The 27,611-nt window shown below is 40.2% G+C and overlaps 1 protein-coding gene and 1 pseudogene across 2 annotated transcripts in view; one reads left to right on the forward strand and one right to left on the reverse strand.

The window, feature by feature from the left end:
• Window positions 1-6,386: 6,386 nt before the first annotated feature.
• Window positions 6,387-27,611, reverse strand: part of KCNJ6 (potassium inwardly rectifying channel subfamily J member 6) — a 127,879-nt gene continuing 106,654 nt past the window's right edge. For both annotated transcript variants that reach the window (XM_087721659.1, XM_087721658.1), the window contains one exon: window positions 6,387-7,197. In XM_087721659.1, coding sequence (XP_087577785.1) covers window positions 6,869-7,197 — 329 coding nt within the window. In that variant the 3' untranslated portion in view covers window positions 6,387-6,868. The remainder of the gene's footprint in view (window positions 7,198-27,611) is intronic.
• Window positions 9,757-11,733, forward strand: LOC148044400 (uncharacterized; annotated as a pseudogene).

Genomic DNA, 27,611 nt, shown 5'->3' on the forward strand with positions numbered 1-27,611 from the left:
AATGTACAGTTCATTTAATTTAAAAAAAGTTTCTAGTGTGCACCATGAAATCTTCCGGATCTTCCATGGTCTTGAACCTGCAGATGTTAAGCCTACCAAACCTGAGTTATGCAACTAGTTGTTCTAATGATAAGATATAAGAAGACAATTCATAGACATAAATAAGTATCTGTAACATAATATTAGGTAATTTGATAATAATTTATGGGTTTAATTTAATGTTAAAATGAGATTTGTTTGTCTTATCCCCCAGCCCAAGTTTAATTTGAATAATTCTAGAAGGTTCTGTACAGGATGCAAATGGCCTTGGCAATTAATAAATAACACACTGCTTCCATTAAAATCAGGGGGAAGGTTCTATAAACTGGTTTATGAATCTAAGGCAATAAAAAAGGAACTTTCATTTTATCCAAAAGCCTCAAGGCTTGGGGACCTGGAAAATGAATATGAAAGATGAACAGTCAATTTCAGACGTATTGCATATATTAATTACCTACATTTTATAAATTGCACAGGATATATAATAATGAAAATATCAATGAACAACATCTGCAGGAAATACAAATGTAGGCGTTTCAACCTGATCCTGATCCAGAACGTTAGCATCTGCACGATAAGTGTTCTTAAAATTGCAATTAATTACATGGTCTTACTCAGATCTAAGTTTCACTAAGTCCTTTTTATTTATTTTTAAACTTTGTGTGCGATTCTTCAAAACCAGTTCTTTCCAATCCAGTGGAAATTTTGTTGGTGTAGAGGATTATCTCCTTAGATATTTCATATTTAAATACAAATAATTTATAGGCCACTTATTTGATGAGGATGTTTTATATCCAGGATAGTAAGACTGAAAATGTTTTCCCCATTTTTTTTAAGAACAGAAAGATTAACAATTCCTTTTGGTTTTCCCACACCTGGAATTGATTTTGTTTTTCTTGAATCTGTCATTTTAATACCTGGCTTTGAGTTTTAATTTGATTATCTTTACTCATCTTTATTGAAGACATGAATTACTCGGGAAAGGGTGTGAGGATCCAAAAGATATAATATTCATATTTTAATTAGATATTTTAATTAATTCATATTTTAATCATATTTTAGAGCCGAGGTGGCGCAGTGGTTAAATGCAGCACTGCAGGCTACTTCAGCTGACTGCAGTTCTGCAGTTCGGCTATTCAAATCTCACCAACTCAGGGTTGACTCAGTCTTCCATCCTTCCGAGGTGGGTAAAATGAGGACCTGGATTGTTGTTGGGGTCAATATGCTGACTCTGTAAACCGCTTAGAGAGGGCTGAAAGCCCTATGAAGCGGTATATAAGTCTAACTGCTATTGCTATTGCTAATATGCAACAGTTTAACTAGTGACAACACACTATGAAGAATGAAAAACACTACTCGGTGCTCATCAGCTTTGAAAACAGTTGTTAATAAATAGCATTCCATTCTTCCCTTGTTTTCAACATTTCAGTGGAAATCACTGTCACAAAATACATTGTTAAACTCCGTTGTAAAAAAATAGAAGTGTGTGGGACATTCTTAGTACAAAATATTGGTGAAACTTCCCCACTGAAAGTTTCGGAAATGTTGACTTTTTCAGCTTATATTACAAAAAAAATGAGATTCCATAAATTTTACATCAGATGCTTAATTGTTAATAGACAAAGACAGTGCAAGAGAACCTTTGTGTTCTGTTTACAACTTTACAGCTTAACACGTGCTTGTGCCAGAATGATGCAGTTTATTTTTCTGTGCCAAAGAACCCAAAAGAAAATGATGGGATTTTCAGATAACTTCAATAAAAAACACTCTTTTTTTCTGTTTATAAATCTTAATAAATATCCTATCAAATTGATCAAATATTGGAAGCCCACTAAAAATTATAGATACAAAAGCTGATCATCCCAAACAAGATTTCTTTTTTACTTTTTCCCCCTCATGGAAATTCTCATTTGCAGAGCAAGTCAATAAGTTCTGTGTTGAAATGTCTCACTGTCTATGGACACCCCCTACCCCGACTCAATTACAGGTAGTTCTCAACTTACAATAGTTCGTTTAGTGACTGTTCAAAAATGACTTATGACCATTTTCATACTTATCACTATTGCAGCAGCCCAAAAGTCACATGATTTACATTTGGATGCTTGCTGGCTGGTTCATATTTATGACGGTTGCAGTTTTCTGGGGTCTTGTGATCACCTTTTGCAATCTTCTGATAAGCAAAGACAAGGGAAGTCAGATTTACTTACCAACTGTGCTACTAATTTAAAAACGGTGATTCACTTAACAAATGGGGTAAAAAAGTCATAAAATGGGACAAAACTCACTTAACAACATACATTTTGGGCTCAATTATGATCATGTTGAGGACTACCTGTACTTTCTAATCTATTGTTCCCCTAAGCCTCTTTGTTTTAAGGCTATTTATGAATGATCTTATTGCATTACTATGCCATTTTAGAGAAGCCCTTCATTCTGAGGCCTTAAAATTGTGCCTGGAAGTGTGAGCAATTAGAATTATGCTCAAAGCTAATATTAGGGGGGGGGGGGATTGTTATCATCATGTTCTTTTGCCTTCTGATACCTTTCCACCTAAAGTTGAATATGATTTTTAATCCGAATGGTTTCTTTTTTACATATACATGTTGTTTGTACACTTTTTTGACATGTGAATCCTATTCTGCTCCTATGTGTAGCCTTACAGAAAGGTCCCCCAATCCAAAAAGGAAAATCCATAATGCAATCAAGGTAAATTAACTTTGGTGTTTATCAAATTCCTACTGAATCCAACATAGATGCATCAGATAGAGACAGGTACCTATCTAAGGTATGCCTCCTTGTTGCCCATCTCAAGACAATTCTAGGGTTATTATGGGGTCAGGTAAAGCTATATATACAAAAATAATCAGCATATTTTGACACAGTGATGCACACAAAGAGTATCCAACTACATATTCACATTATCTACAATGAAAATAGCTTTTATTTCAAAATATGAAATTAAAGAAAGGAGCAGTTGTGTATGTGTTCTGTTAAAACTTTTCAACATTACTTATGCAAAGTGAACACCAAAATAAATGCCTTTTGGGGAACTGTCAAAGTAGTGCAAGTCACATAGAGTCACCTTATAATAAAACATTTTCTGAAATACACTAAATAATGGGGGTAGCTGGTATTCAGTCCAATTCAGTGGGGCATCCTTAGCCTAGAAGAGAACTGGGCTTTTAGGAGTTGCAAGTAATCACTTCTTGAAACAACTGTAACTACATCCAGTGAAAATCAGCACAGTCAAGTGAAATTAATGGGAAGTATTTATCACAGTGAGAAATTTCTGACTGCCTGGCTATTAGATTTCACCTGAGTTATGTATGTTAAATGGTGCTATATTTTTGTACAAAAAAAGTAATGTCATTTTTTTAAAAAAAAATTCACAGACCAGGCAGGAACTAATGAAAAACTAATGCTGCAATTTGTTTTCTTTTTCGACAGAAATGCCTCATTTTGGCTCACTTCGTGCTATTGAATTCCAACAATTGCCTTCTATAATCACAATTCTTTTTTTCCTGCCAGCCTTTTTTTGAATGAGCAGTTATTTACTCTGAAGACTGATGGCTACTGAATTTATTGGGGCTTATTTGGGATAAACGTGTCAATGTAAATCAAACTGCTTTAGTTCTGTTGAAAGAGGCATCCACAAGAATTTTGTTGGCTGCAATTTATCTTTAGAACTCTTCAGACATCTTGCTAGTCATGGCAAAAAAAAAATGTATACTTGTGATACTGAGTTCTTGTAGCAGTGCAACATTATGTGGTATTTAATGAATCAATTTCCTTTCCTTTCCATAATGCACAAAAATTTGGATTACTGTACCATACGCCAGCAGCAGATATGATCATCAGCAAGGCATCATTATATTATCATGCAAAAATATTCAGCAACAGATAAATGGTGGGAAATGGCTCAAAGCTGTCCTATGGTAAAGTTGAAGTGTAAGTGATTAGAATTGGAATGATTTTAAGGTACAACATTAGATTAACCTCCCTTGATTTGTGAATTACTTCTGAAGTAATTTAGATGTCATTTTACAGAGCATAGATCAGAGCACTTCCATAAGGAAATTCTTAGATTTATATATGGTGCACTTCATAGTTTTTCCCTAGGAAAAATATGCCATTTCCCTGGTTCAGCATAAATGATTTCCCATGTATTTTTAGACATGGGGCAGATTTAGGAAGCATAGCTGCAAATATTATACTGAAAGAAGGCCAATGGGGTGTTAATCAGATAAGATAAGTCAATAGTAGTATTGCTACTGAATTATTATTTTTTGAGACTGGAATAATAATATATTTCTTGGTAAGTTTTCCTTTAAACTAGTAATTTATTGATGGCTTGCCACACAATCTTATTATTCATTAATGAATAAGAGGTTAAGTATTTATTGAGTAAATTTATTGTTGCTTAATAACTTGTTAGCTATCTAAGCTTACCTTTCCCCCAAAGATACCAAAGTTAAATCAACCAAATGGTTAAAAATATCACTTTCCCCAAATTATCCAAACTGTGCTCTAACATTGCCTGGGAAGACCATTTCATTGTCTCTTAGGTTATTTCTATTCATGATGCAGCACCTAGGACTAAGTTCTTCTCAGTGGGGATATCTCAATTTCAATTGTTCCAAGAAGCGTACCGTAGGTTGTATACTTTATTTTTTGAAATGGTAATAAAAAGCACATATTCTTGGTGGTTGTAAGAAAACAGCACTCTGTTTCAGGACCAGGCTGTGTTTTAGTATTATCATTAGCTTTTAAAAAATTATTTATTTATTTATAGGATTGTTGATTATATTTTATTGTTTTCTTGAAAACTGCTTGGAGCTCCTGTGGAAAAAGAGAAGTACATATAGTTGTAAGTCGTTGACTTACAATAGTTAATTTAGTGACCATTCAATGTTACAACGGCACAGAAAAAAGTGACTTATGACTTATTACATGACCATTGCAGCACCCCTGTGGTCACATGATCAAAATTTAGATGATTGACAACTGACTCATATTTATGCTGTCTGCCACGTACTGTGGCAATGTGACCAGCCTTTGTGACCTTCTGACAAGCAAAGTCAATGGGGAAGCCAGATTCACTTAACAACTGAGTTATTAACTTAACAACTGCAGTGATTCACTTAACAAATGTGGCAAGAAAGATTGTAAAATTCACTTAACAAATGACTCATTTTGCAGCAGAAAACTTGGACTCAACTGTGGTTATAAGTTGAGGACTAGCTGCAGTGAGATAAAATTAATAAACATTTGTGCTCTGTAGAGCTAAAAATAGGACCAATCTGAGTGTGAATTGAATAGCATTTGATGTTGCTCACTATGTCTCAGCAGGTTTAGTGACTGGATAGCTATATGATACATATTTAGATTTTGGGTCAATTCAGTTGCAGTAATCAACAATTGGAAGAATCTGATTCTGTCAAGCAAGGCACTACTCATAAGTAAAGATGACAGAATGAGGCCTAGAAACTATGCTTGCTAACATACAGAAACAGTATCTGTTCAAGGCTGATGGAGAGGTACCTCATGGGACAACCCTTTTTAAAGATTGTATAGCTATGAAAATATTCAGAAGAATACTTAAGATGTACAATGTTCTACCACAATAATGAAACACAGTAGTCCATTCAGTAGTTTTCTTTCAGACAGAACTGCAGCTGAAGAGGTTTCCAATGAGCTATAAATAATGTTCAAAAGTCTCCAAAGCTTACACAACTGCTCCATTTCCCTATTTCAAATGACACAGGTGTTTGTTTTAAAGTCAATGCTTCCTAAAAGTATTGCACTTAGCGGCAAATAACAGATCAACACACACACTTGCGTGCAGACAAACTCCTGTGAATGACAAATGTCATACAAGAACTGCTTTTGACAAGAATCAGACACAGTTAAAGTCTAGCTGCACGAACCAACTAAGCATGAAATGCTTTCACTGTTTAACATAAAAAAACAAAAACAAGATAATTTTGTAAACAGTTTCACAGTATATCAGGAATCATGTTGTAACATCTCTCCCACCCCCCCACCCCACCCCACTCCAATTCAGACCTATGGCTTTTTAGAGTTAACTAAATTGTCCCTTAAGAAAACAGTGAGGTACTCTAAATAGCTGCCAGTCTGGTATGATGAAAATGGCATGCATTAATGGGGCAGTTAAAAAGTGCCGATCAAATTCTATTAATAAACTGGTTTAAAACAGAAATGCCTTCTTAGTAGTGAGTTTTTAAAGGATTTTTTTTTGCATCTCATTATTTTCTAAATTCTAAATCTAAGTTTAAAATTAATTACACACAAATATACAGTATTTAAAGATTTCTTTACTACAGTACTTTTGTACATGCTGGATTTATTATTAAAGAGAAAGAAATTACAGAAGGCATATGTACAATATTATATTGATCTGCAGATCTTTCTGCATATCTTGGGTCTTAAAGCTGCAATAAAGGCATATCATTTAAATCTATTTTGGAGAAATATATATATATAAATCTGGAGTTAAAGCTCAGGTCAGTAATAATTATTACCTACGGATTCATGTTTGCCCTGCTCTATGTATTTTTGCTTTTTGTCATAAAAACAAAACAAAACAAAACAAAAGCCACTTGCTTATGTATGAGAATATTGATTTCTCCATCTAAAAAGTGGAACAATCAAAGGTAAAATAAAATAGGAAAATATACAATATTGCAGCTTTAACCCAAATCTTCACTGACCTTATTGATGGATGGACAGACAGTAAACATTTTAGACTGCTGTTTCCCTCCCCCCCCTCTTTTGAAAGTGTTAATATTTTCTGTCCCTTCATTCAGTTCTAAACTTTGGATTCGTTCTCTAAATTGGCCACATCACCATTCCTTTCTGCTTGTTGTTCTTCATGGCTCTTAGCTTCCTCTCCGGCCTCCATTTCTGCATGCTGATCTAACTGGCTTGATACAGACCAAGTAAGGGGTAACTCTGCTCGATTGGCCATCTCTGCCAATTCTTTGGCGCTATAAGATGGGGTGTTGGTTTCATATGTCTCATGGAAATTATTATAATCAACTTCATAAAATCCATCCTCTAGGGTGAGAACAGGTGTGAAACGATAACCCCACAGAATTTCACTGGTAATGTAAGAACTTCGGGCTTGGCATGTCATCCCTGCAAAGAAAGAAGACAGAAATTAGAAAGATTAGTGAGATTCAGTGGTACTAAATTTACTTATTTATTAATCACATTTATATAGCTGGCCATCTCAAACAATATGAGCTTGGGCAGTATACATCTTTTATCACTGATTTTAATTGCGTTTGCTACTTGGAATGCTTTTTCATGGAAAAGTGGGATAAAAACATTGTAAAATAATTACACTTAGTATGGTTTTATATTTAGTCTAAACTCCAAGGAAAAGCATGAAGATTTTAAAAATTCAAGATTTAATAGCATGCAAAAATGATGGCTTAGGAACACACACACAAAACAAGTAAAATTATAGTAAGGAAAATAAAAGAAATATGTGAAGTGACCACAAATATGAACAATTTTAGTAACTTATCGTCTTCTCTTAAAGTACAACAAATGATTTCTTCTTCCCATATTCCATAAAGCACAGACATTTGAGTTCTTGTGCCAGCAAAAGTTCACAAAGGTTTACTGAAGATAAGAACATATTTATTTTAATCTTGATCAAATAAGCCAACTATATATTGTTTTACTTTTAACAAAGAATCTTTAACCCATTCAAATTGTGTTGTAGAACTTAATTTCTTTTCATTGTTTTTGTCACTTCTCATGAGATTCTTAAAAACATGCCTCTTTTGTAAACCCAGTACAAGAAAATTATCCTGTATTGGAAAATGCCAGGTTGGCATTCGGACTTCTTCCTTTGGTGGGTGAGGTTCTTTCTGCCAATAATCTTTTGCTCAGTTCTTCTTTCTTCCCAGCAGGCCCTTGCATTAGAGATAAGGTGTTAGCTCCACCTCTTCATCTTCTGTGGCTACCAATAGCACATCACACACACACATCATACATACCATTCAAAAGAGACAATAACAAAGTTAAGAAGGAAACAAAAAGATTAGAATAAATCATCTCCAGCAGTTTATACCTAGATAGGGATTAACACTTAGTGAATAGTCGAGCTGAGAACAAAACCCTAACAATCACCTCCACCAACCCTGGCAGAGCAAGCTACTGTACATAAACAAGGAGCAAAGCCGAATAAAGGAGGAGCTGATGTTGTGACGACACGATGTGCAATCTTGGAGCTGCAAGATCACAGTCGATATTTCTGTTGCTGGACGGTCCTTTTGGACCTAAACCATCCCGCAGAGATGGTGATAGAGAAGAGTATGTCCTGCTGATCTCAGGGGCACCGCAAAGTCCCTGATTGATCCAGGAGAAGCTCTTATTTCCGATGACAGAAATGCAGCCATTGAAGCTACTGAGGTTGGGACAGCTCCGGAACGGAAAGAAAGAGGAAAGAGAAAGTGTGTTGAATTGGTGAGAAAATTTTATTATTAGAAAAGAGACTACACAAAAAAAAATCAAAGCTAAATTAAAATTGAAGACAGAAGAGAGTAAATGGCGAAATTAAACTACATTAAACTTAGTCTGTTATCTTTTTAAAATTTTTCTTTTTATGGATGGAATTTTTTCAAATGTTCCCTATTTTTTAAACTGAATGGATTAGTTTTTCTTCTACTACTTTTTATTATTTCTTATACCTATGGATTAAAATTTTTCTTTTTTTTGTATAATGCTTGATTGGATTGGTTTTTTTCTCCATTTAAGAATTTTTTCTTTAAATTTGGAACATAAAGAAGATATAAAAAGGAATATAAAGAGGGCTGTAACAACAGAGGGAAAAGAAGTAACGCTGCCACTTAGAGGCTGGAGGCTTGGAAACATTGTTCTTCTTTCTCTTTGATGATTTGACACTTCAAGCCTTCTCAGCTTGTTTATTGAGAGTGATAGTAGGAAGAGCACAGATTGTTTACACATGTGTTCTTCGGGAGTTCTATCACCAGCTGGATTGGAGGGTCCATAAACCCATGCGCAAAGAACATGACTGCCTGAGTTTCATCGCTCCGGTTTCTGGGGAAAAAATGCCGAAAAAGGTATGGAACTGAGGGTTGAGGACTGAACTAGAAGGGTTAGAATGCAATAACAAAATAGAGGAGATTCGGTGAGGCAGCTCATGGAGGATAATATTGCTTCTGGAAGAGCTGTTCTCAGAAAACGCTACCAATCCTGCAATTATCCCACCAGCTCTGGTCGCCATCTTACCGGCTCTAATCATCGCGACTGCCGTTCTGGGCGCCGATCTGGCTTTGTCGTGTCGGAGGGACCACCGGTTCATCGCTGTCTCATCTGTCGTTGTTCCATCTGTCTCCAGCCACCGTTCCATCTGCTTTGGTCTGTTTTGGTCATCGTAGCTGGCTCTGCTGCGTTGGGGCTGCTGCCGACCTGCCACCACCCTGCCTGCTCCAGTCGCCACAGCCGCTGCTCTGTTTGTTTGAGCTGCCGCGGCTTGGCCAGCTGCTTGGAGGAGACCGCCGACCTGCCAACCGCGGTTTCATTCGCTTCAGCCGTCGACCTGCCCCTGCTGTATTAGGAGGCAGCCAACTTGCCACTGTTTCACCCACCTGGCCACCGCGTCTGCCGTCCCATCGCCACCATCCTGGCTCTGCCACTTCGGGGGGGGGGGGGCGCTGGGTCATGCCGCTGTGCCTGCCCTGCTGCCCATCAAGCCTTGGAGCTGGAGAAGTCTGCATTGGTGTGACCTGGAGCTGGGCAGCTGGCCTTTCTGCTGCCGCCATTCCATCTTGATGCAGCTTCCCCTCCCTCCCTCCTCTTCTTCTTCACTGTGGCGTTGGTTTTGGACATCATTGCCACTGGTTGTTTCGATCAGCATGCACCCTTCTTTCGTTGTCGCCCCGGGAGGACAGGGTCGAAGAGACTGGGAACTTGCTCCCCTCAATCAGCACCAGCCTTTTCAGTCCCCTCAGACTTTGCCACCTTTTCCCAGACTGCGTGGGGGAAGAGTGAGGAGTTTTCCTCCCCCCCAAATTTACGCTGACCTAAGAATTTGCGTTTTTAACTTGTGTGTTGAGTGTATGATACTACGATTGTGAGAATGAATGCACCCACTTTTAAATTAATTAGTTAATTATTTTTATTGTTGTTTTGTATTTTAATGATTATCGTGGAGTGTGCTTGTGTGGAAATGCCTGTTGAGTGAAAGCAATGGGACTGGGGGTGCGACCTGGAGCCCCCTCCACTGAGTGCAGAAGCAGAAGTGGATGGGGGCCCGGATCCGCCCCTCGCCCTAGAATGAATGCTGTGTGTGGCCTGCTGGGAAGAATGCAGGCCATGGGATGGGGGGGGTCTACGGGTGGGGAAGAGGGTCAGAGCATTTCGGTCATGACTGGGAGGGGCAGATATGATAGGAGCCATAGGGCTAGCCATTACCGGGGAAGAAGGACTCGCTACATTACAGCGATTCCTTGTTCCGGCCCTTCAGGTTCACCTCAAAAACCTGGTGGCAGAGGAGTTCAGGGCCCTGGTCTCATGTTGCTGTTGCTAAATGCCAGGTCTGTTGTGAATAAGGCTCCCCTCGTCCGGGACTTGATATTAGACGAGGGGGCAGACCTGGCATGTATAACTGACACCTGGCTGGACCAAGAGGGATGAGTTCCCCTCTCAGAAATGTGCCCAGATGGGTTTCGGGTGCTTCACCAACCATGACACCAGTGAAGGGGTGGGGGAGTAGCAATGGTTGTCTGGGAGTTGTTAGTTCCTCGCAGGATTCCTGCCCCCGAGATTGTGAGGTGTGAGTCCCTCCTCTTGAAGCTGGACCTAGGGGTTCAAGTGGGCTTGTTTTTGATGTACCTACCTCCCAGCTGCGTCACAACAGCCCTGCCTGCGCTGCTGGAGACAGTAGCCGGGTTGGTGGTGGAGTTCCCCAGACTAATGGTGCTGGGGGACTTTAATCTACTGTCTCTTGGCAAACACTCTAAAGGAGCGCAGAAGTTCATGGTCTCCATGACAACCATGGACTTGACCCAAATAGTTCAGGGCCCAACTCATAGAGCGGGACACACACCCGACCTCGTATTTCTCTCGGGGCAGTGGAGATGTGATCTGGAATTAAGGGGAATAGAGATCTTGCCCTTGTCATGGTCAGATCACTCCTCGCTGAGGCTTGATTTCAGGACACTACTCCCCCACCGCAGGGAGGTGGAGCCGATTAAGTGGTTCCGCCTCAGGCGCCTGATGGACCCTATGAGATTTCAGAGGGAGCTTGGAGAGATACCTGACTCCCTTGCCCGCAACCCGACCGAATCCTTAGTCACTGCTTGGAATGCTGCGGTGACTGAGGCACTAGATCGGATTGCGCCTTTGAGGCCTCTCCGCGGCAGTGGATCCAGGAGGGCACCTTGGTTTACCGAGGAATTCCAGGAGATGAAGTGCCAAAAGAGACGCCTAGAGCGACCTTGGAGGTCTAGTAACTCTGAATCTGATTGAACACTACTAAGAGCCTTCATTAGGACTTATTTAGTGGCGATATGGGCGGCAAAATGCACTCATTTTTCCACTCTTATTGCGTCCACAGAATCTCACCCAGCCACCCTGTTCAGGGTGACCCGCTCCCTCCTGAAAGGTGAGGGGGTGGGGGAACCCTTGCAGGGATGAGCTGAGGAATTTGTTCAGTTTCTGTTGGATAAAATCGCTCAGTTTTGGACAGACCTAGACTCCACTTGGACAATACCAGCCGAGGTGCCGAGGGCAAGTCCAAGTCGATTTTCCTGGGATGAGTTCGATTTTGTCACCCCTGAGGAAATGGACAAGGCCATGGGAGCGATGAGTACCTCCACCTGTTTACTGGACCCGTGCCCCTCCTGGCTGGTTTCGACCAGCAGGGAGGTGACACACAGCTGGCTTCAGGTGATCACCAACGCTTCTTTGCAGGAGGGGTCTTTCCCACAACCATTAAAGGAAGCGGTGGCGAGGCCCCTCCTCAAGAAGCCTTCCCTGGGCGACTTCCAGGGAGGGACTTGCCGTCGCCGGCAGCTTAATTGAGCTGCCCCCAGATTTCTGGTTCGTTATCTACTTAATATCCAGTAGATATCTCTTTCTTCAGGCAAGAAAAAAGCAGAGAGAGACCCAGTCGGTAAGAGCCTTCTTTGAAGTTTGCAGTTTTTTTTTTGGGCTGCGAACGGAGGGGAAGAGTCAACCAAGGCTGAGTCATTTAACTCCGGCCAGAAAATCTCAGCTGTTTTTCACAGCACAAGGCAAGGACCCCCCCCCCCAGGACAATTTTTGAAACTATGTTATTGGAAATTAATACGAGCAGAGACCGAACCTGAGAACGTTATTTGTTTTTTCTATCAAAAATACTAGCTTCAATGTTATAAAAAATTCCTTTGTGTAATTGTTTTTAAGATGGCGATTTTATAGCTTCCGCATTTGTTATAATGGTATATCTCCAACTTCCTGGCACAGAATCAAAGGAATAACCTCTCACAAAATAATTAGCTCCACTCCCTTGAAGATTTCTTCTTATCGATCTCTAAAAGTTTTCTGAAACTATTTTATCTGAAATTAACACGAGCAGAGACCGGACCTGAGAACTTTATTTGCTTTTTCTAGGGAAAATCCTAGCCTCTTTTCTGGCACCTTTTGAAAAACTTCTACGAACAAATTAGGGGGGACATAATACTTTCTTCCCTCGCAAGCTAAATAAAGGGCCAGCTGAGTTTGAATAATTGTTGAATAATAATTGTTTGAAGAAAAGAAATAATGGCACCAAAATCAAAGTCGGGGAGACGTCCTTTTAGCAATACACCTCAGGCATTTGGCACAAAGTCGCAGCTCTTATCTTCTACACCCCCTACTGGAGATTTGCTAACGAAAGAATTTCTTTTTGAGACTCTAAGAGAATTTAGAGAGGAGATGAATCAACTTATTACAGACTTATGTGATAAGCTTGATACCAGGATTGCTAAAACGAAGGATGATATGGTAGGACTTGTAACTGTACTGACAGAGTATGTTACTGGAATGGAAGATAAGCTTGAGCTTCTGGAGGAAGCCAACACCAACCTGACATCCAAAATTGAAGTGATGCAACAAAAAGTTGAAAATACAGAAAAACAACTTGTTATGATAAATTATAAAAAGATGGAGCTTGCATTAAGAGTTAGGGGACTGCGTGAAAACGAACAGGAGAACTTGAAACAGATTTTTTCAGAGGCCTTCAGTCGTCTGGTGGGAAGACCGGGAATCAACTTTGACTGGCAGATCGAAAAAATTTATCGTCATAATTCGTGGACGGCAAAACAGAGACAGCTTCCTAGAGATGTAATTATATACTTTGCTACAAGAGAGTCTAGAAATGCGATATTACAAGAGTTTTATAATACCAGGCTACAAATTGGCGGACAGGACTTGATTGTCTTCAAAGAAATACCACCCCAAATGTTAAGAGCCAGGAGAGATTACGCCTTTCTAGTCAAAGAACTCAGAAATCGTCAGATACAGTACAGATGGGATGTGCCATTTGGTATTATAATTACATTCGGTGAGCAAAAATATCATCTCAACTCTGTATGGAAAGCCCGAGATTTCTATCATAAGATCCTGAAGGTGGGACATCCTGAATCATCTGGACCTGGAGAAAGAGAAAGAGTAGGACAAGAGAAACAACAAAACACACAACTACAAGACAGGAAGTATCGTTTTCCCCTTCCGGAAGGGCAGGAGATCAGAGAACAAGGACCTAGCCGTGCGTCTGCCAGACGAATGGGAAAATAAGGTGGATTGCAGCAACCTCAATGATCATCGGCCATTGATTAAGGAGTTATGTCTGAACTCATTATAAAAGAGAAAGAAAATATTTTGCTATTTCAAACAGCTTAAAAACGATATAACTTCTCTGTAAGAAAATTATATTAAATTAACTGATCCAAAATATTTGCTTAATTTCAAACTTGGTTAATATTTTGTGACTTTTGCTACCCCCCCAAAAAAATGGTATAGTTGTATACTGAAGAAGAGACATTAAGGCTGAACGAACTGATGCGGATCTCTTTGGAAGATATATTGTATGGGATCTAAAAAGACTTGATGGATAACTTTGAATTTTTATACAAATCACTGATGATTTATTTTCTAGGGTGAGGAGGGCGGAGATTGCGGTGAGGGTTCTCTTGGATCGCGGCCCAGTTTGGATGGAGTTGGGAGGTGTGGTGTAGGCGGGAGGGTATTGGAGGTCGAATGGGAGCTTATTATGATACAGAAAGCATATTGATGATTGTAAAAATTGTTATCTGAATACACTGTTCGGAACATGAATAAGGATATATCCAGGGAGTTTGTAGGAGATCTAGGTGGGGCATATATGAGAGGAGTACTGATGAATATAAAATATATGTATGTGTATGTGTATGTATGTATGTATGTATGTGTATGTATGTGTGTGTGTGTGTGTGTGTGTGTGTGTGTGTGTGTGTGTATGTATGTATGTATGTATATATATATATATATATATATATATATATATATATATATATATATATATATATATATATATATATATATATATATATATATATATATATATATATATATATGGATACAGACAGAGGCAGGGATGAGAAGAGTTGGAAGAGGAAACCGAGAGAAGAATTTGAGATGTGTCTAAATCGTGTTATAGAGGAAGGAGGCATAAAGGGGACAAATTAAGGGTTTGGAAACAGATAGATATTTAGATAAAGAGATAAGGCCCCTAGCTAGAGAAGAATCCTACTTGGTTAATTTACTTGGTTTTAATATATTTTGAAATCCTGCAGGTAATTAATTAATTAAGATTAGGAACAATGTAAACTGCTTAAGTTTGTGTAATGATAAGAAGCTGAGTTCAATGCAGAGAGTTTACTGACTTTTTCTTTCTTATTCTTTTTTCTTTTCCCTGTTTTTTTTATTTTTTTATTACCTCTTTTTTCTTTTAACTTACTTGGTTTTAATACATTCCAGACTGTGTTTGATAAAAAGCTATACCGGGTACGGGCTCTGGGAAGTCGGAAGGGGGGAAGGGAGGTGGGATCATAGGGGGGAGGGGGGGAGGGGGAAATATAGTTTGTGCCAGTTTTTAAAACAACATGAATGCACTTGTATACTGTTGCCTTTTTTAAAATTTTAGTATAAAATAAGAAGCTGAATATATCGATGAATAGTAGAAATACACCGAAGCGAGGAGTAGAGGGAAAGAAGAGAGAGGGGTAGAGAAGGAGCGAGAGGGGAATGGAAGGAGGGTGAGATGGAAGGGAGGGGGAGAAAGGAGCGTTAGAGGGGGAGGGGAAGTAGAAGAGGGGAATGTTGGAGGGGAGAAAGGAAAGTTGGAGGGGGGAGAAAGAAAGGGTGTATGGAGGGTTGAAGCGCTATGTTGGTTTTGTATTTTGGGGAATACAAGGAGGGTTGTGTTTATTGCTCAATGTTATATGGCCTCAATCATGCACAGTATATATGTGATTGTATGAAATGAAAATGAAAAATGAAATAAAACATTTAATATATATATAAAAAAGAAGCCTTCCCTGGATCCAGCCATCCTGAAGAACTACCATCCAGTCTCCAACCTCCTTTTTTGGGGGAAGGTTGTTGAGAAGGTGGTGGCGCTTCAGCTCCGACGGACCTCAACCTGGAGTGTCTGGTTTGAATGGCCTGCCGAGAGAAACAAGGGCCTTGGAAGATAGAGGCGGGTCTGCGGGTGCGGGAGTGGGCTGGAGCATTACGGTTATGACTGGGAGGGGCAGATATGATGGGAGCTTCAGGGCGAGCCATTACCGGGGAAGGAAGGTCCGCTACGTCACAGTGATCCCTCCTTCCGGCCCCGTTAGCTCCACTCCAGGACCAGATGGCGAGAGTTGCCAGGGCCCTGGTCTCAGGCTGCTGTTGCTAAATGCCAGCTCTGTGGTTCACAAAGTTCCCCTCGTCCGGGACCTAATATTAGACGAGGGGGCATGTATTACTGAAACCTGGCTGGGGCATGAGGGAGGAGTCCCCCTCATTGAAATGTGCCCAGAAGGATTTCAGGTTCTTCATCAGCCCCGACCCCAGGGGTGGGGGAGTGGCAGTCATCATCTGAGGGTCATTAGTTCCTCGTAGGATCCCTGCTCCAGAGCTTGTCGGGTGTGAGTCCCTGTTGGTGAAGTTGGACGTTGGGGGTCAAGTGGGCTTGTTGTTAACGTACCTACCTCCCAACAGCGTTATAACAGCCCTCCCTGTGCTCCTCGAGTAAGTAGCCGAGCTAGCAGTTGAGTTCCCTAGGCTTATTGTTCTGGGGGATTTCAACCTGCCTTCACTCGGCGAATGCTCTGATGGGGCGCAGGAGTTCATGGCTTCCATGACAGCCATGGACTTGACCCAAGTAATTCGGGGTCCGATTCATACAGCGGGTCACACGCTTGACCTCGTATTTCTCTCGGAGCAGTGGAGATGTGATCTAGATATGAAGGGCATTAAGACCTTGCCCTTGTCATGGTCTGATCACTTCCTACTGAGGCTTGACTTTTGGAAACCAATCCCCCACTGTAGGGAGGGGGAACCAATTAGGTGGTTCTGCCCCAGGTGCCTGATGGACCCTATGGGATTTCAGACAGTGCTTGGTGAAATACCTGATGCTCTCGTCCATAGTCCGGCGGAGTCCTTGGTCACTACAGCCGCGGCGGAGACTCTAAACTGGATTGCACCTTTACGGCCTCTCTGCGGTGGTGGATCCAGGAGGGCTCCTTGGTTCACCGAGGAACTCCGGGAGATGACGCGCCAAAAGAGACGCCTAGAGCGACGCTGGAGGGCCAGTAACTCTGAATCCGACCGAACACAATTAAGAGCCTTTATTAGGACTTATCTAGTGGCGATACGGGCGGCAAAATGTGCGCATTTTCCCACTCTTATTGCATCCGCAGAATCGCGCCCAGCTGCCCTGTTTAGAATAGCCCGCTCCCTCTTGAAAGGGAGGGATGTGGATGACCCTTCAGGGTAGAGCTGAGGAATTTGTCCAGTTTCTGTTGGATAAAATCGCTCGGATTTGGAAGGACCTGGATTCCAATTGGACGGTATCAGCCGAGGCGCCGGGAGAAAGTCTTGAGCGGATTTTATGGAGCAAGTTTCAATGTGTCGCTCCTGAGGAAGTGGACAAGGCCATGGGAGCGGTGAGAGCCTCCACCTGTATACTGGACCTGTGCCCCTCCTGGCTGGTCTCGACCAGCAGGGAGGTGACACGTGGCTGGCTCCAGACGATTGTTAACACCTCTCTTCAGGAGGGATCCTTCCCACACCCCTTAAAGGATGTGGTGGTGAGACCCCTCCTGAAGAAACCGTCTCTGGACCCAGCCATTTTGAACAACTATCGTCCAGTCTCCAACCTCCCTTTCATAGGGAAGGTTGTTGAGAAGGTGGTCGCCTTTCAACTCCGACGGACCTTGGATGAAACTGATTATCTGGATCCCTTTCAGTTGGATTTCAGGCCTAGTTATGGCACGGAAACTGCTTTGGTCACGCTGATCGATGATCTCTGGCGATCCAGGGATAGGGGTCATTCCTCTATCCTAGTGCTTCTTGACCTCTCAGTGGCCTTCGATACCATCGACCATGGTATCTTTCTGCGATGGTTGCAAGAGGTGGGAGTGGGAGGCACTGTCCTACGATGGTTCTCCTCCTACCTCTCGGACAGGTAGCAGTCGGTGTTGGTTGGAGGGCAGAGATCGACCCCTAGGCCCCTCAATTATGGGGTGCCACAGGGCTCGGTCCTGTCCCCCCTCCTATTTAACATCTACATGAAGCTGCTGGGTGAGATCATACCCCGGCACGGGATTAAATACCACCAATACGCGGACGATACTCAACTGTATCTGTCCGCCCCGTGCCAACTCAGCAAAGCAATAGAAGTGATGTGCCAGTGCCTGGAGACTGTCAGGGTCTAGATGGGAGCGAACAAGCTTGCACTCAATCCCGACAAGACTATTGGCTATTGATGCTCCCTCCCAAGGATGGTCCAGTTATTCCATCTCTTACCCTGGGGGGTGAAATTATACGCCCCTCAGAGAGGGTTCGCAATTTGGGAGTCCTCCTGGATCCGCAGCTGATGTTAAAACATCATTTGTCGGCTGTGACCAGGGGGCCTTTGCCCAGGTTCGCCTGGTGCACCAGTTGTGACCCTATCTGGACCCGGGAGGCCCTTCGGATGGTCACTCATGCCCTCGTCACCTCAAGACTGGATTACTGTAATGCGCTCTACATGGGGCTGTCCCTGAAGAGTGCTCGAAGACTGCAGTTGGTCCAGAATGCAGCCGTGCGAGCGATAATGAATGTACCTAGATACACCCATGTTACACCTATCCTCCGTGAGCTGCACTGGCTCCCCATTGGTCTCTGGACATGCTTCAAGGTGCTAGTCGTTACTTTTATAGCCCTACATGGTTTAGGATCTGGCTACCTGAGAGACCGCCTCCTGCCACTTACCTCCCAATGACCAACAAGATCGCACAGGTTGGGCCTCCTCCGGGTGCCGTCAACCGGACAATGCTGACTGGCGGCCCCCCTGGGGGAGGGCCTTCTCTGTTGCTGCGCCAGCCCTGTGGAACGATCTCCCCATAGAGATCCGGACCCTTACCACTCTCCCGGCCTTCCGTAAAGCCGTCAAGACCTGGCTGTTCTGGCAGGCCTGGGGCTGTTGATTGATATCCAGCCCCGCTTAGATGGAATGGATGATGTGGCATTTTAATATTGTATTTTTTATTTTTAAATTTTAAATGTTTCTTTTGTCTTGTTGTGAGCCGCCCAGCGTCCCAATGGGAGTGGGCGGCATACAAATTTTATTAAATTCCAAATTCCAAAAAAATAGTTTGACAATATGAAATGGAATGCCATTATATAATTTTACTTTAGATTTATAATATTTCATATAAAATGATGTAAAAACAATCATTGTCAAATGAAGGTTGATGTACAATAATAGTAATATATATATAAAATATATTTGATTTAAAAATATGTGATTTGATATGAATTACAAGTGAGGACTATGGAAGGTATGGACAGAAATTTTGTAACCAACTGACACACTTTCTATAATTTGCAATGGAAGATGCTTTTATGTTTTTTGTTTTTTGTTCTGTCCGTTTGTTTAAAAATAATTTTTTTTTTAAAAAAAGGAGCAAAGCCCACACTCACTCACACTAGACTCAGTCTGGAGTGAAACATCTGCAAGTGAACAAGCACCAACCTCAGAGCAAGTTCAACAGTTCAACTCTGAGCTACACATATTCTCTTATATTGGAAACATATAATTGTACTTTGGAGATTGCTGTAGATATGGTAATAACCACTGTTTCCAATATTTCTGTCCTCTATTATTATGCCCAGGGACTTAACTCTATAAGGTCTAAAGATCAGGTGAATTACCACCTGGTCTTTTTGAGAACCCATATATTTTGTTGCATGAAGTGCATCATTATCTACTGGGTAGATGGGACTCTGGCATCTCATTCTAGTAACCGACACATCAATAGCAAACAGTGAATGCACAGTTATTTTTTTTCTAACTAATCCTTGTTTCTGTTGTTATTGCTGAAATGCAGCTGACCAAATCTGAGAATGGCTAAAAATAATAATAAACTGGAGAAGCTTAACTTTTCCTGATCTATGTTTATGTCCTCTTATATGAAATGTGAGATTTCTACATTTGGCTCACAATTTCTCTTAATTTTAATTATTTCATTTCCTCCAAAATTGCTGATGAGTTTGATATATAGATCCTTAAATTCCATTTATTTAAATAAGGGTTGGTGACCAAAAACCTACACAAAGGACCTCAGATTAAGATTTCTCTACTGAGGATGGTTACTCTAATGATGGCTACTAAACTATTCAATAAAAGATGCGAAAGAATATAAAGTTTATAGACTTCACTGAACATACTGGTACTGTGAAAAAAAGAAGAAGTTGAAATTTTAATACAGGTTTAATTAGCATACTCTACCTATTAGAATAATAACAATGATTACAAGACAACAATTAAGAATACAATTTGTTCAAAAGCAATAGAAAATGATAAAATGTACCCTGTTTTCCCCAAAATAAGACCTCCCTGGATAATAACCCCAAGGGCTTTTGAACACATGCACTAAATAAGCCCTCCCCCAAAATAAGCCCCTCTGAAAATATTGCAGCACAGCAGCAGCCATGAGGTGACCATGCTCACCGTCTCCTGTGCCTCAAAAATAATAAGACCTCTCAAAAATAAGGCCAAGCACTTATTTCAGTGGTCAAAAGAAAATAAGACCCTGTCTTATTTTCAGGGAAATATGGTACTATATGTTAAAAGTAGCCACAATTAAAAGTTGTGATTTAAGTTGATTAACATAAATCCAGGTTAACAAACTGATTAAAATAAATTGAGAACAAGTGAAAACAGATTACCTTTTTAACAATTAAAAACAAATGGTGGAGTTATATTTTGGCTACCATTCAGCTTCAGGACGTAGAGTTGGGCAGAAGAGTTCTCCCCCACTCTCAATTCTTATGTTGATACTAACAAATAAATAAGGCAGGGCTGCTTGCCAGATTGTTTGAATGGTCCAATAGCCCTTTCTGGAGGCAGAAAAATATAACACCACCCTCTAATAATTTCCCACTGACCACCAAAGCAGATTCAGGGCAACTTTACTGCCCTATGTTTTCTCCTTGAGGTTTCAGTCCATTTCAGGTAGCATGCTTATATTTGTGGAATGCTAGCAATTAAATTCACAGAATTTTCACAGAAGCAAGAATGTCTTTTCAAATAAACCAATGCTGACTACATTCTGTAATATCTTTTAGAACTAACTTTAACCCTGCTGTAAAAGTACATATAGTGCTATAATTATTATATACTTAACATAGAAGTAGCTGGTCTGAAATCTTCTGGAATGTTTTTAAAGCTACATGGCTGGGGGATTCTGGGAGTTGAAGTCCACAGGACTTAAAGTCACCAAGGTTAAGAAACACTGCTCTAGTAGTTAAAGCATCAGGTTAGAAAGTGGGAGACTGTGAATTCTAGTCACTGAAAGTCAGCTGGATGATCTTGAGCCAGTCACTCCCTCTCTCTCTCTGACCAACTCACCTTGCAGGGTGGTTGTTGTGGGTAAAATAGGGGGAGGAAGGTGTGTTGGATATATTTGTTGCCTTAAATTATTAGTAAAAATAATAAAGGCAGGATATAGAATAATAGAATAACATAATTGAAAAGGACTTGGAGGTCTTCTTGTCTTCAAGCAGGAAACTCTATACTATTTCAAACAAATGGTGTCCAAATTCTTTAAAATCTTAGGGGTTGAAGCACCCACAACTTCTGGAGACAAGTTGTTCCACTGATGAATTGTTCTATCATATAATCCCTCCTTAGTTCTAGGTTGGTTCTCTCTTTGATTAGAATAGATCGACACCCTCTTTCTTGTGACAACCTTGTAGACATTGAAACATTGCTATCATATTGCCCCTAGACATACCCAATTCCTGCAACCATGCTTTGTATGTTTTATTCTCCTGTACTCTAATCATCTTTGTTATACAGTCTCAACATCTTTTTTATATTGTGGCAACTAAAATTGGATGCAGTATTTCAAAGTGTGCTCATAGCAAGACATTATAAAGTAGTATTAGCACTTTATGTGAGCCTATCTGTCAATTAATGGAGCCTAGGACTGTGTTGGTTTTTTTGGCAGGTCAGTACAATGTTGCTTCATATTTGATTGTCCACTAAGACTCCAAGATCCCTCTCACAGTTTTTACTATTGAGTGTGTGTATACACAAACACACACAGATATAGAATAGGTGGTACCTTTAAAAGTCTCTCTCTGTCTCTCTCTCTCTCTGTCTCTCTCTCTCTCTGTCTGTCTCTCTCTCTCTGTGTCTCTCTCTCTCTGACTCTCTCAGTCTCCCCCCTCCCTCCTGCTCTCTCTTACACTGGACTAGGAAATACCCCCTTCTCCCAGATTGGAAGAAAGCAAAAGATACATAAATAATAATAGAGATGTGTTCATCAGATGCTAGGTTTCAGTGAAGTGTTACCTCTTATGCAATTCTATAAAAGCAACATCCAAATGCAGTTATACTAGTTGAAAAGACTATGTGCTTAACTCTTATCTTCTAGAAATGTTAAGGGCTATTAGCCACTATGAGAAGATGTGCTTCTCAAAATTAAGTGGTTGGTAATTACAGATGCAATCAGAACTTTTGTTTTAATTTTTTATACAGTAAGTGGTTCAAAAACAGGTGAGCTTGTTATGGGGTTCAGGATGATTACATTATATAGTCAACTATTATATCAGAAAATTGTATTGTATTTTTAAAGTTGTTTTCATCCTTCTGTATGTTGTTATAGCAATCAGGCTTTAATCAATTCTATGTAGTGAAGGATTCATTCAAGTAGAGAGCTATTAATGAAACATGATGCCTTGAAAGGTGGCATGAAACCAAGATCATGCTTTATGCTTTCAGCTGTTGTTCAATTGAACTGTACAACAATATTTGCTATTAGTATGGCAAATTAGGCTGTTCAGGGCCTTTCAAGGAGGACAATGAGTAATAAAAATGAGGAGGGCTGGGAGAGAATACAAAACATAACCAAGATCTCATGGGAAGCTGGCTTGATTAAAGAAGCTGTGCAAGGAGAATATAACCCCCAAAGGCAATGAAGATGGATATAGAAGCACATATTTCTCAGTTCTCAAAAGAGTTATGAAAAATCCTCAGAAATTTACAAGGATATCTTGTAAATTTGATTATGAATATCAAGAAGTGAAGTTTAGTTAAATGAGGCTATCACCTTCTCCCATTTCAGTTTGAAACTTAGAAATCACCCCTCATTAGGAGTCGTGTCTCATGGTGGGAAAAGACATGTTGTATATAATCATCCTTTTATGATACTTTTCATCCCTAACCACATTCACATTTTCACAATAATAACCTTTTGAAAGAAAGGCAAAAACTTCAGGATGCACAGTATTTGTAAGACATGTTTATCTTAATAAAACTACCTCTGATGCTTTCCATTAGTTCCTTTCTCTGGATTTGTACTAAACCATAAACTAACCACTTGGATTCCCAAACTGGCTTAGCTAAAAGTTGGTGGGTTAATTTATGGTGCAATGTCTCACGCAACTAGGGTTCCTGCTAATTTCTTTGCTGTGATAAATCTTTATCTTTTTTCATGGTTCTCATTAGATGATACTGTGTATCCAAAAATAAAATATGCTAAGGCAGGGGTGTGAAACTGATATCACTATGGCAGCGTCACGTGACATATTGGGACTTTCCCTCCCCTGTATTAAACTGGGCGTGGGAATGGTCAGCGTGGGACACATCCAGCTCATGGGCCAGGAGTTTGACAGCCCTGTGCTAAGGCAATACAGAAGAATGAAATGACCCTTACCTGAGTGCAGCTATGTGAATGCAGCAAGGTGTGTTAAAGTCAAGTTTCTGATTATTGCCAGCATTTCTAACTTGGCTGCCTTCTTTATTTCTTGGAAATTGCTTAGTTATACTAATGTAGCTGTTAATTTTAATACCAGCCTTACAAGAGTCAGGTAATGAGACAATCAGAATTAACTTTTATATTGAAAGTGAAGGCACGGAGAAAGGGGGTGGGGACACAGACCATATTCAAATTCCATTTGAGTTGATGGCATAGTGTTGCAATGTGATTGTGCTTTGTTTAATTACACTATATTATTTCATGTTCATCAACAGGTGGAGCAGCTGCTTTTTGCTCATGGGTTGCGTAAATAAAAAGAAAATGCAGGTATCTTACGTACAAAAGATATAAGCTGTGAGGTAACAATATACTGAAATGTTAGCATATTTATTTGAAATGCGACTTTATCAAAATGAACAGAAAATGTAAAACATTGGTGTTCATGTGAAATATTTCTATATCACAATCTAAAATGTGAGACAAAGACGAGTCCCCAATAGTAATAGAACTTAGACTTATATTTTACTTCATAGTGCTTTCTTCTGTGCATCCCATATTTTTTTTCCTAGTGATTTCTATTTTTAAGTACATAGTATAGTATCTCAGGGCCTGATTCTGTGCATGCGTACAGGTTATTGTAAGATAGGATGAGTGGCATAAATCAGTGTTTCTCAATCTTAGCTACCTTTAGGTGGGAGGGCTGCAACTCCCAATATTCCTTAGGCAATATGATGGCTAGGGAATTCTGGGGGTTGAAATCCAGACATCCTAAAGTTGTCAAGGTTGATATCCACTGGTTTAAATTATCTCTGGCCCCATGAAACTTTGATTGGATTTGCTATTTCTGGGCAACTCTGCATTTCCTTTATTAATTTTTCAGTCTGGAAAATCTCTTGAGTATCATTCCCTTTGTGGATTTCTCCTCCGTATCACTCCAGGCAATAGTTTAGCTGCCATAAGACTCTCATAGTAATAATAACAGCTGATTTAAATCTCCTGGCTCAGCTTTCCATTTGCTCCCACTGAAGTTTCAGTACAGCAGTTTAAAATATATATATCACTTGAAGCAAGACAACCCTGTGAAAAATGAAAAGGCACAGGAGAGGGTTCAAAAAGTTATTTCAAATCACTGAGATGGAAGGAGTGAAATGAATGTTATCATTCTACAAATGATAGATTGAAAATAGTGTCACAAAATTATTGTTCACTAAGTGACTTGGTATTTCTGGCACAAATAATATAGTCTTAGAAGTTCAGATATTTGTTGAAATTACCTCACTATGTTACTTCTAACTAGAAAAGCCTTATTTGGAGGATTTTAAAGTACAATAGAAATAACTCTCTAAACAAAGACATACCATGACTTCCCTCCTGTTCGCTAAGCTGGGTGTGGGCGTGGCCAGTGCGTGATGCATTCCTGCTCTAAACTCATTGAAACACAGTTTCTTTGGTAGGGAAGAAGTTAATAGTGAGACATACTCTGGCCATGGGTTTCAGTGAGGACTAGAGTACCTATGAAGGGGTAATAAGTAAAGATTACTAACTTTTCTTTCTCTACTTGCCAAAGGCAAAGGACAAGTAAAAATCCTCAAATGCCCCAGCCAGGATAGCATTGAAAAACTCCACACTGAAAAGAGATACATCAATAGAATTTAAAGTAGAAGACAGATGACAAAATGTTGCCTTCACTGTTTTAATTCATTTTCTTCAATTTTCCTTGATTTTTTTTCTTTTTTTTTCACAGAACAAATAGCACTGTTCTTTAAAGACAAAACATGCCAAAAATTATATACTTTCTGTCTTAGTACTTCATTACAGTTGCTAAAATAATGTTAATTGATATATGGGTTGCCACATGCAATCCATATATCAATGTTAACCTGTGGCAACCAATGGCTATACTTTCCATTTTTCATTACCTAACATTATCCTAGTACTACAATATGAAAATAGTTGGGATGCAAAATGTTTTCTGTTGACTCCTGCGGTTAACTTGATCAAAGTATTGTTCTTAGATTAAAAGTTTCTCTTTGTCATTTTCAAAAAAATAGTTTTGTGTTTTGATGGGAAACAGATACATTTTTTGTTTTTTGAAATTCTAGGAACATTTATTGTTGACATATCCCATTTTTTAGCAGTTAGAATGATAAATTGATGTTTCTAGCTAAGCAGTGGTAGTGGGGTCATAACAATTCATCCAATATAGATGATGAATTTCATGGATACTGTGCTTGTAGGACTGCAAGATCACTCAGTGAGCCTAAGGGTAAATATATCTATATCTCCAGTTTGGGTCTAATCTATCCAACTATCCCTACTCTAACTTCCTTCCAGACATGTTGAGATTTCAATTCCCAGAATTCCCAGACAGCATAGCTTTTGGCTTTACAATCAAGATGATTAGGCCTCTTCAGTGGTGGGATTCAAAAATTTTAGCTACCGGTTTGGTGGGGGGTCATGTGACTGAGTGGGCATGGCCAACCTGATATCCCTTGTGCCCACACCCACTCAGTCACATGACCCCACCAACCCAGGTCTACAGGAAAAGGTAGGAAAATGTTTAGGATCTTTCCCTATCTACCCCTGCTCGCCAGTAGCCCCCGTTTCCTAAACACTGGTCCTAATCCCATTTCCTCCCCTGCCACTGCCTCTTTGGTTGCTTACCTTCCACGGTGGCTGGTCTAGAGTCCAGAAGGCAAGCTGACCAGAGTTTTTGGTAGCCCCAGCCACCCACCGCTGCTGGGAAGTGGCTGGCTGGGAAAAAAGCCTCCCAGCCACCAGCTCTTTGAGAGCCACTTTGCAAAGCAGCTCTCAAAGAGGTGGTGGCTGGCAGCTGGCTTCAGACCGCTGAAAAGTTTTCTAATCGGCAAGAAAGCTGTTGTAGTTGCTGCCATGTTCTTCGTACATGCATATCCCGTTGCCTTGCAAGTGAGTGGCGACTGGGTGGATGGAGTGAAATACCGGCCACATGGGAACCAGTTCGGGGGTGTGACCAGCTGGCCACCACTACCCATTTGCTGAACTGGAAAAATTTCTGCCACAGGTTTGAGCGCACCAGTGAGAACTGGCTGAATGCCACCTCTGGGCTGCTTACAATATTCAATGAAATGAGCTGCATTACCATAATCTGGAAATTGCTTTTGGCTTTGCAGGGGGAAGGAGGAAAGTCTCAGCAATGGGAAGCCAACTGGCAAAATGAGTGGGGCGGTAGAAGTATTAAGGTTTGCTGCAAGAGACTAAATGAGGAATGTTGGTAGTGTGTGTAATAATAAGCACATGGTGGAAGTGAATAGCAAATTACTGTGAGCTGCTGTGCTAGGGTGCACCAAGATTACATAAAATATTTAAATGGATTCAAACCAAGTCACAGCCTTATTCCTTAGGTTGACAAAAATCCTCCATCCCAATGTTTTGGCTGGCAGAGAAAAATATCCATAATGCACTTCAATTACAAAATATTGTCTTGATATTTAATACTAGCTTTCTCAAGTATATCCAGTAATAATTTTGGAAAATCCCTAAAAGAAATAGGAAATAGAATTAGTGGAAAACAGTGTTGGGGGTTAGCTGTTTTCAAAATTAATAAACAAATACAAAGAGGTGAACAATAAATTTGAAAATGAAAAATCCAATGGGGAAAAAAATTTAAGATTGAGAAAAAAATGAGTTTGTCCAAAACATTATGGTAGACAAATTTTATTGTTTTTTTTTTTGGACAAAGTGACTAAATTAGTGGACATGCTATGGATATAACTTTCTTGTACTTCAGTAATGAATTTGCTAAAATAGACCACAACTTACTACTTAATAAAATAGAAAAATGTGGGTTAGAAGTATCACAACCAAATGGGTTTGTAACTGACTGAGCAACTGCACTCCAGAGTATTCAGCAGGTTCTGACCAGTTCTGGAGAACCGGTAGCAGAAATTTTGAGTAGTTCAGAGAATCGGTAAATACCACCTCTGCCTGCCGAGTCCCTGCTGATCGGGAGAAAATGGGGATTTTGCAGTAACCTTCCCCTAGAGTGGGGAGGGAATGGAGATTTTACAGTATCCT

The sequence above is a fragment of the Thamnophis sirtalis genome, unplaced genomic scaffold (assembly GCF_051295495.1).
Source record: "Thamnophis sirtalis isolate CommonGarterSnake01/CBP01778 unplaced genomic scaffold, rThaSir2_p1.2 scaffold_8, whole genome shotgun sequence".
Lineage (NCBI taxonomy): Eukaryota > Metazoa > Chordata > Lepidosauria > Squamata > Natricidae > Thamnophis > Thamnophis sirtalis.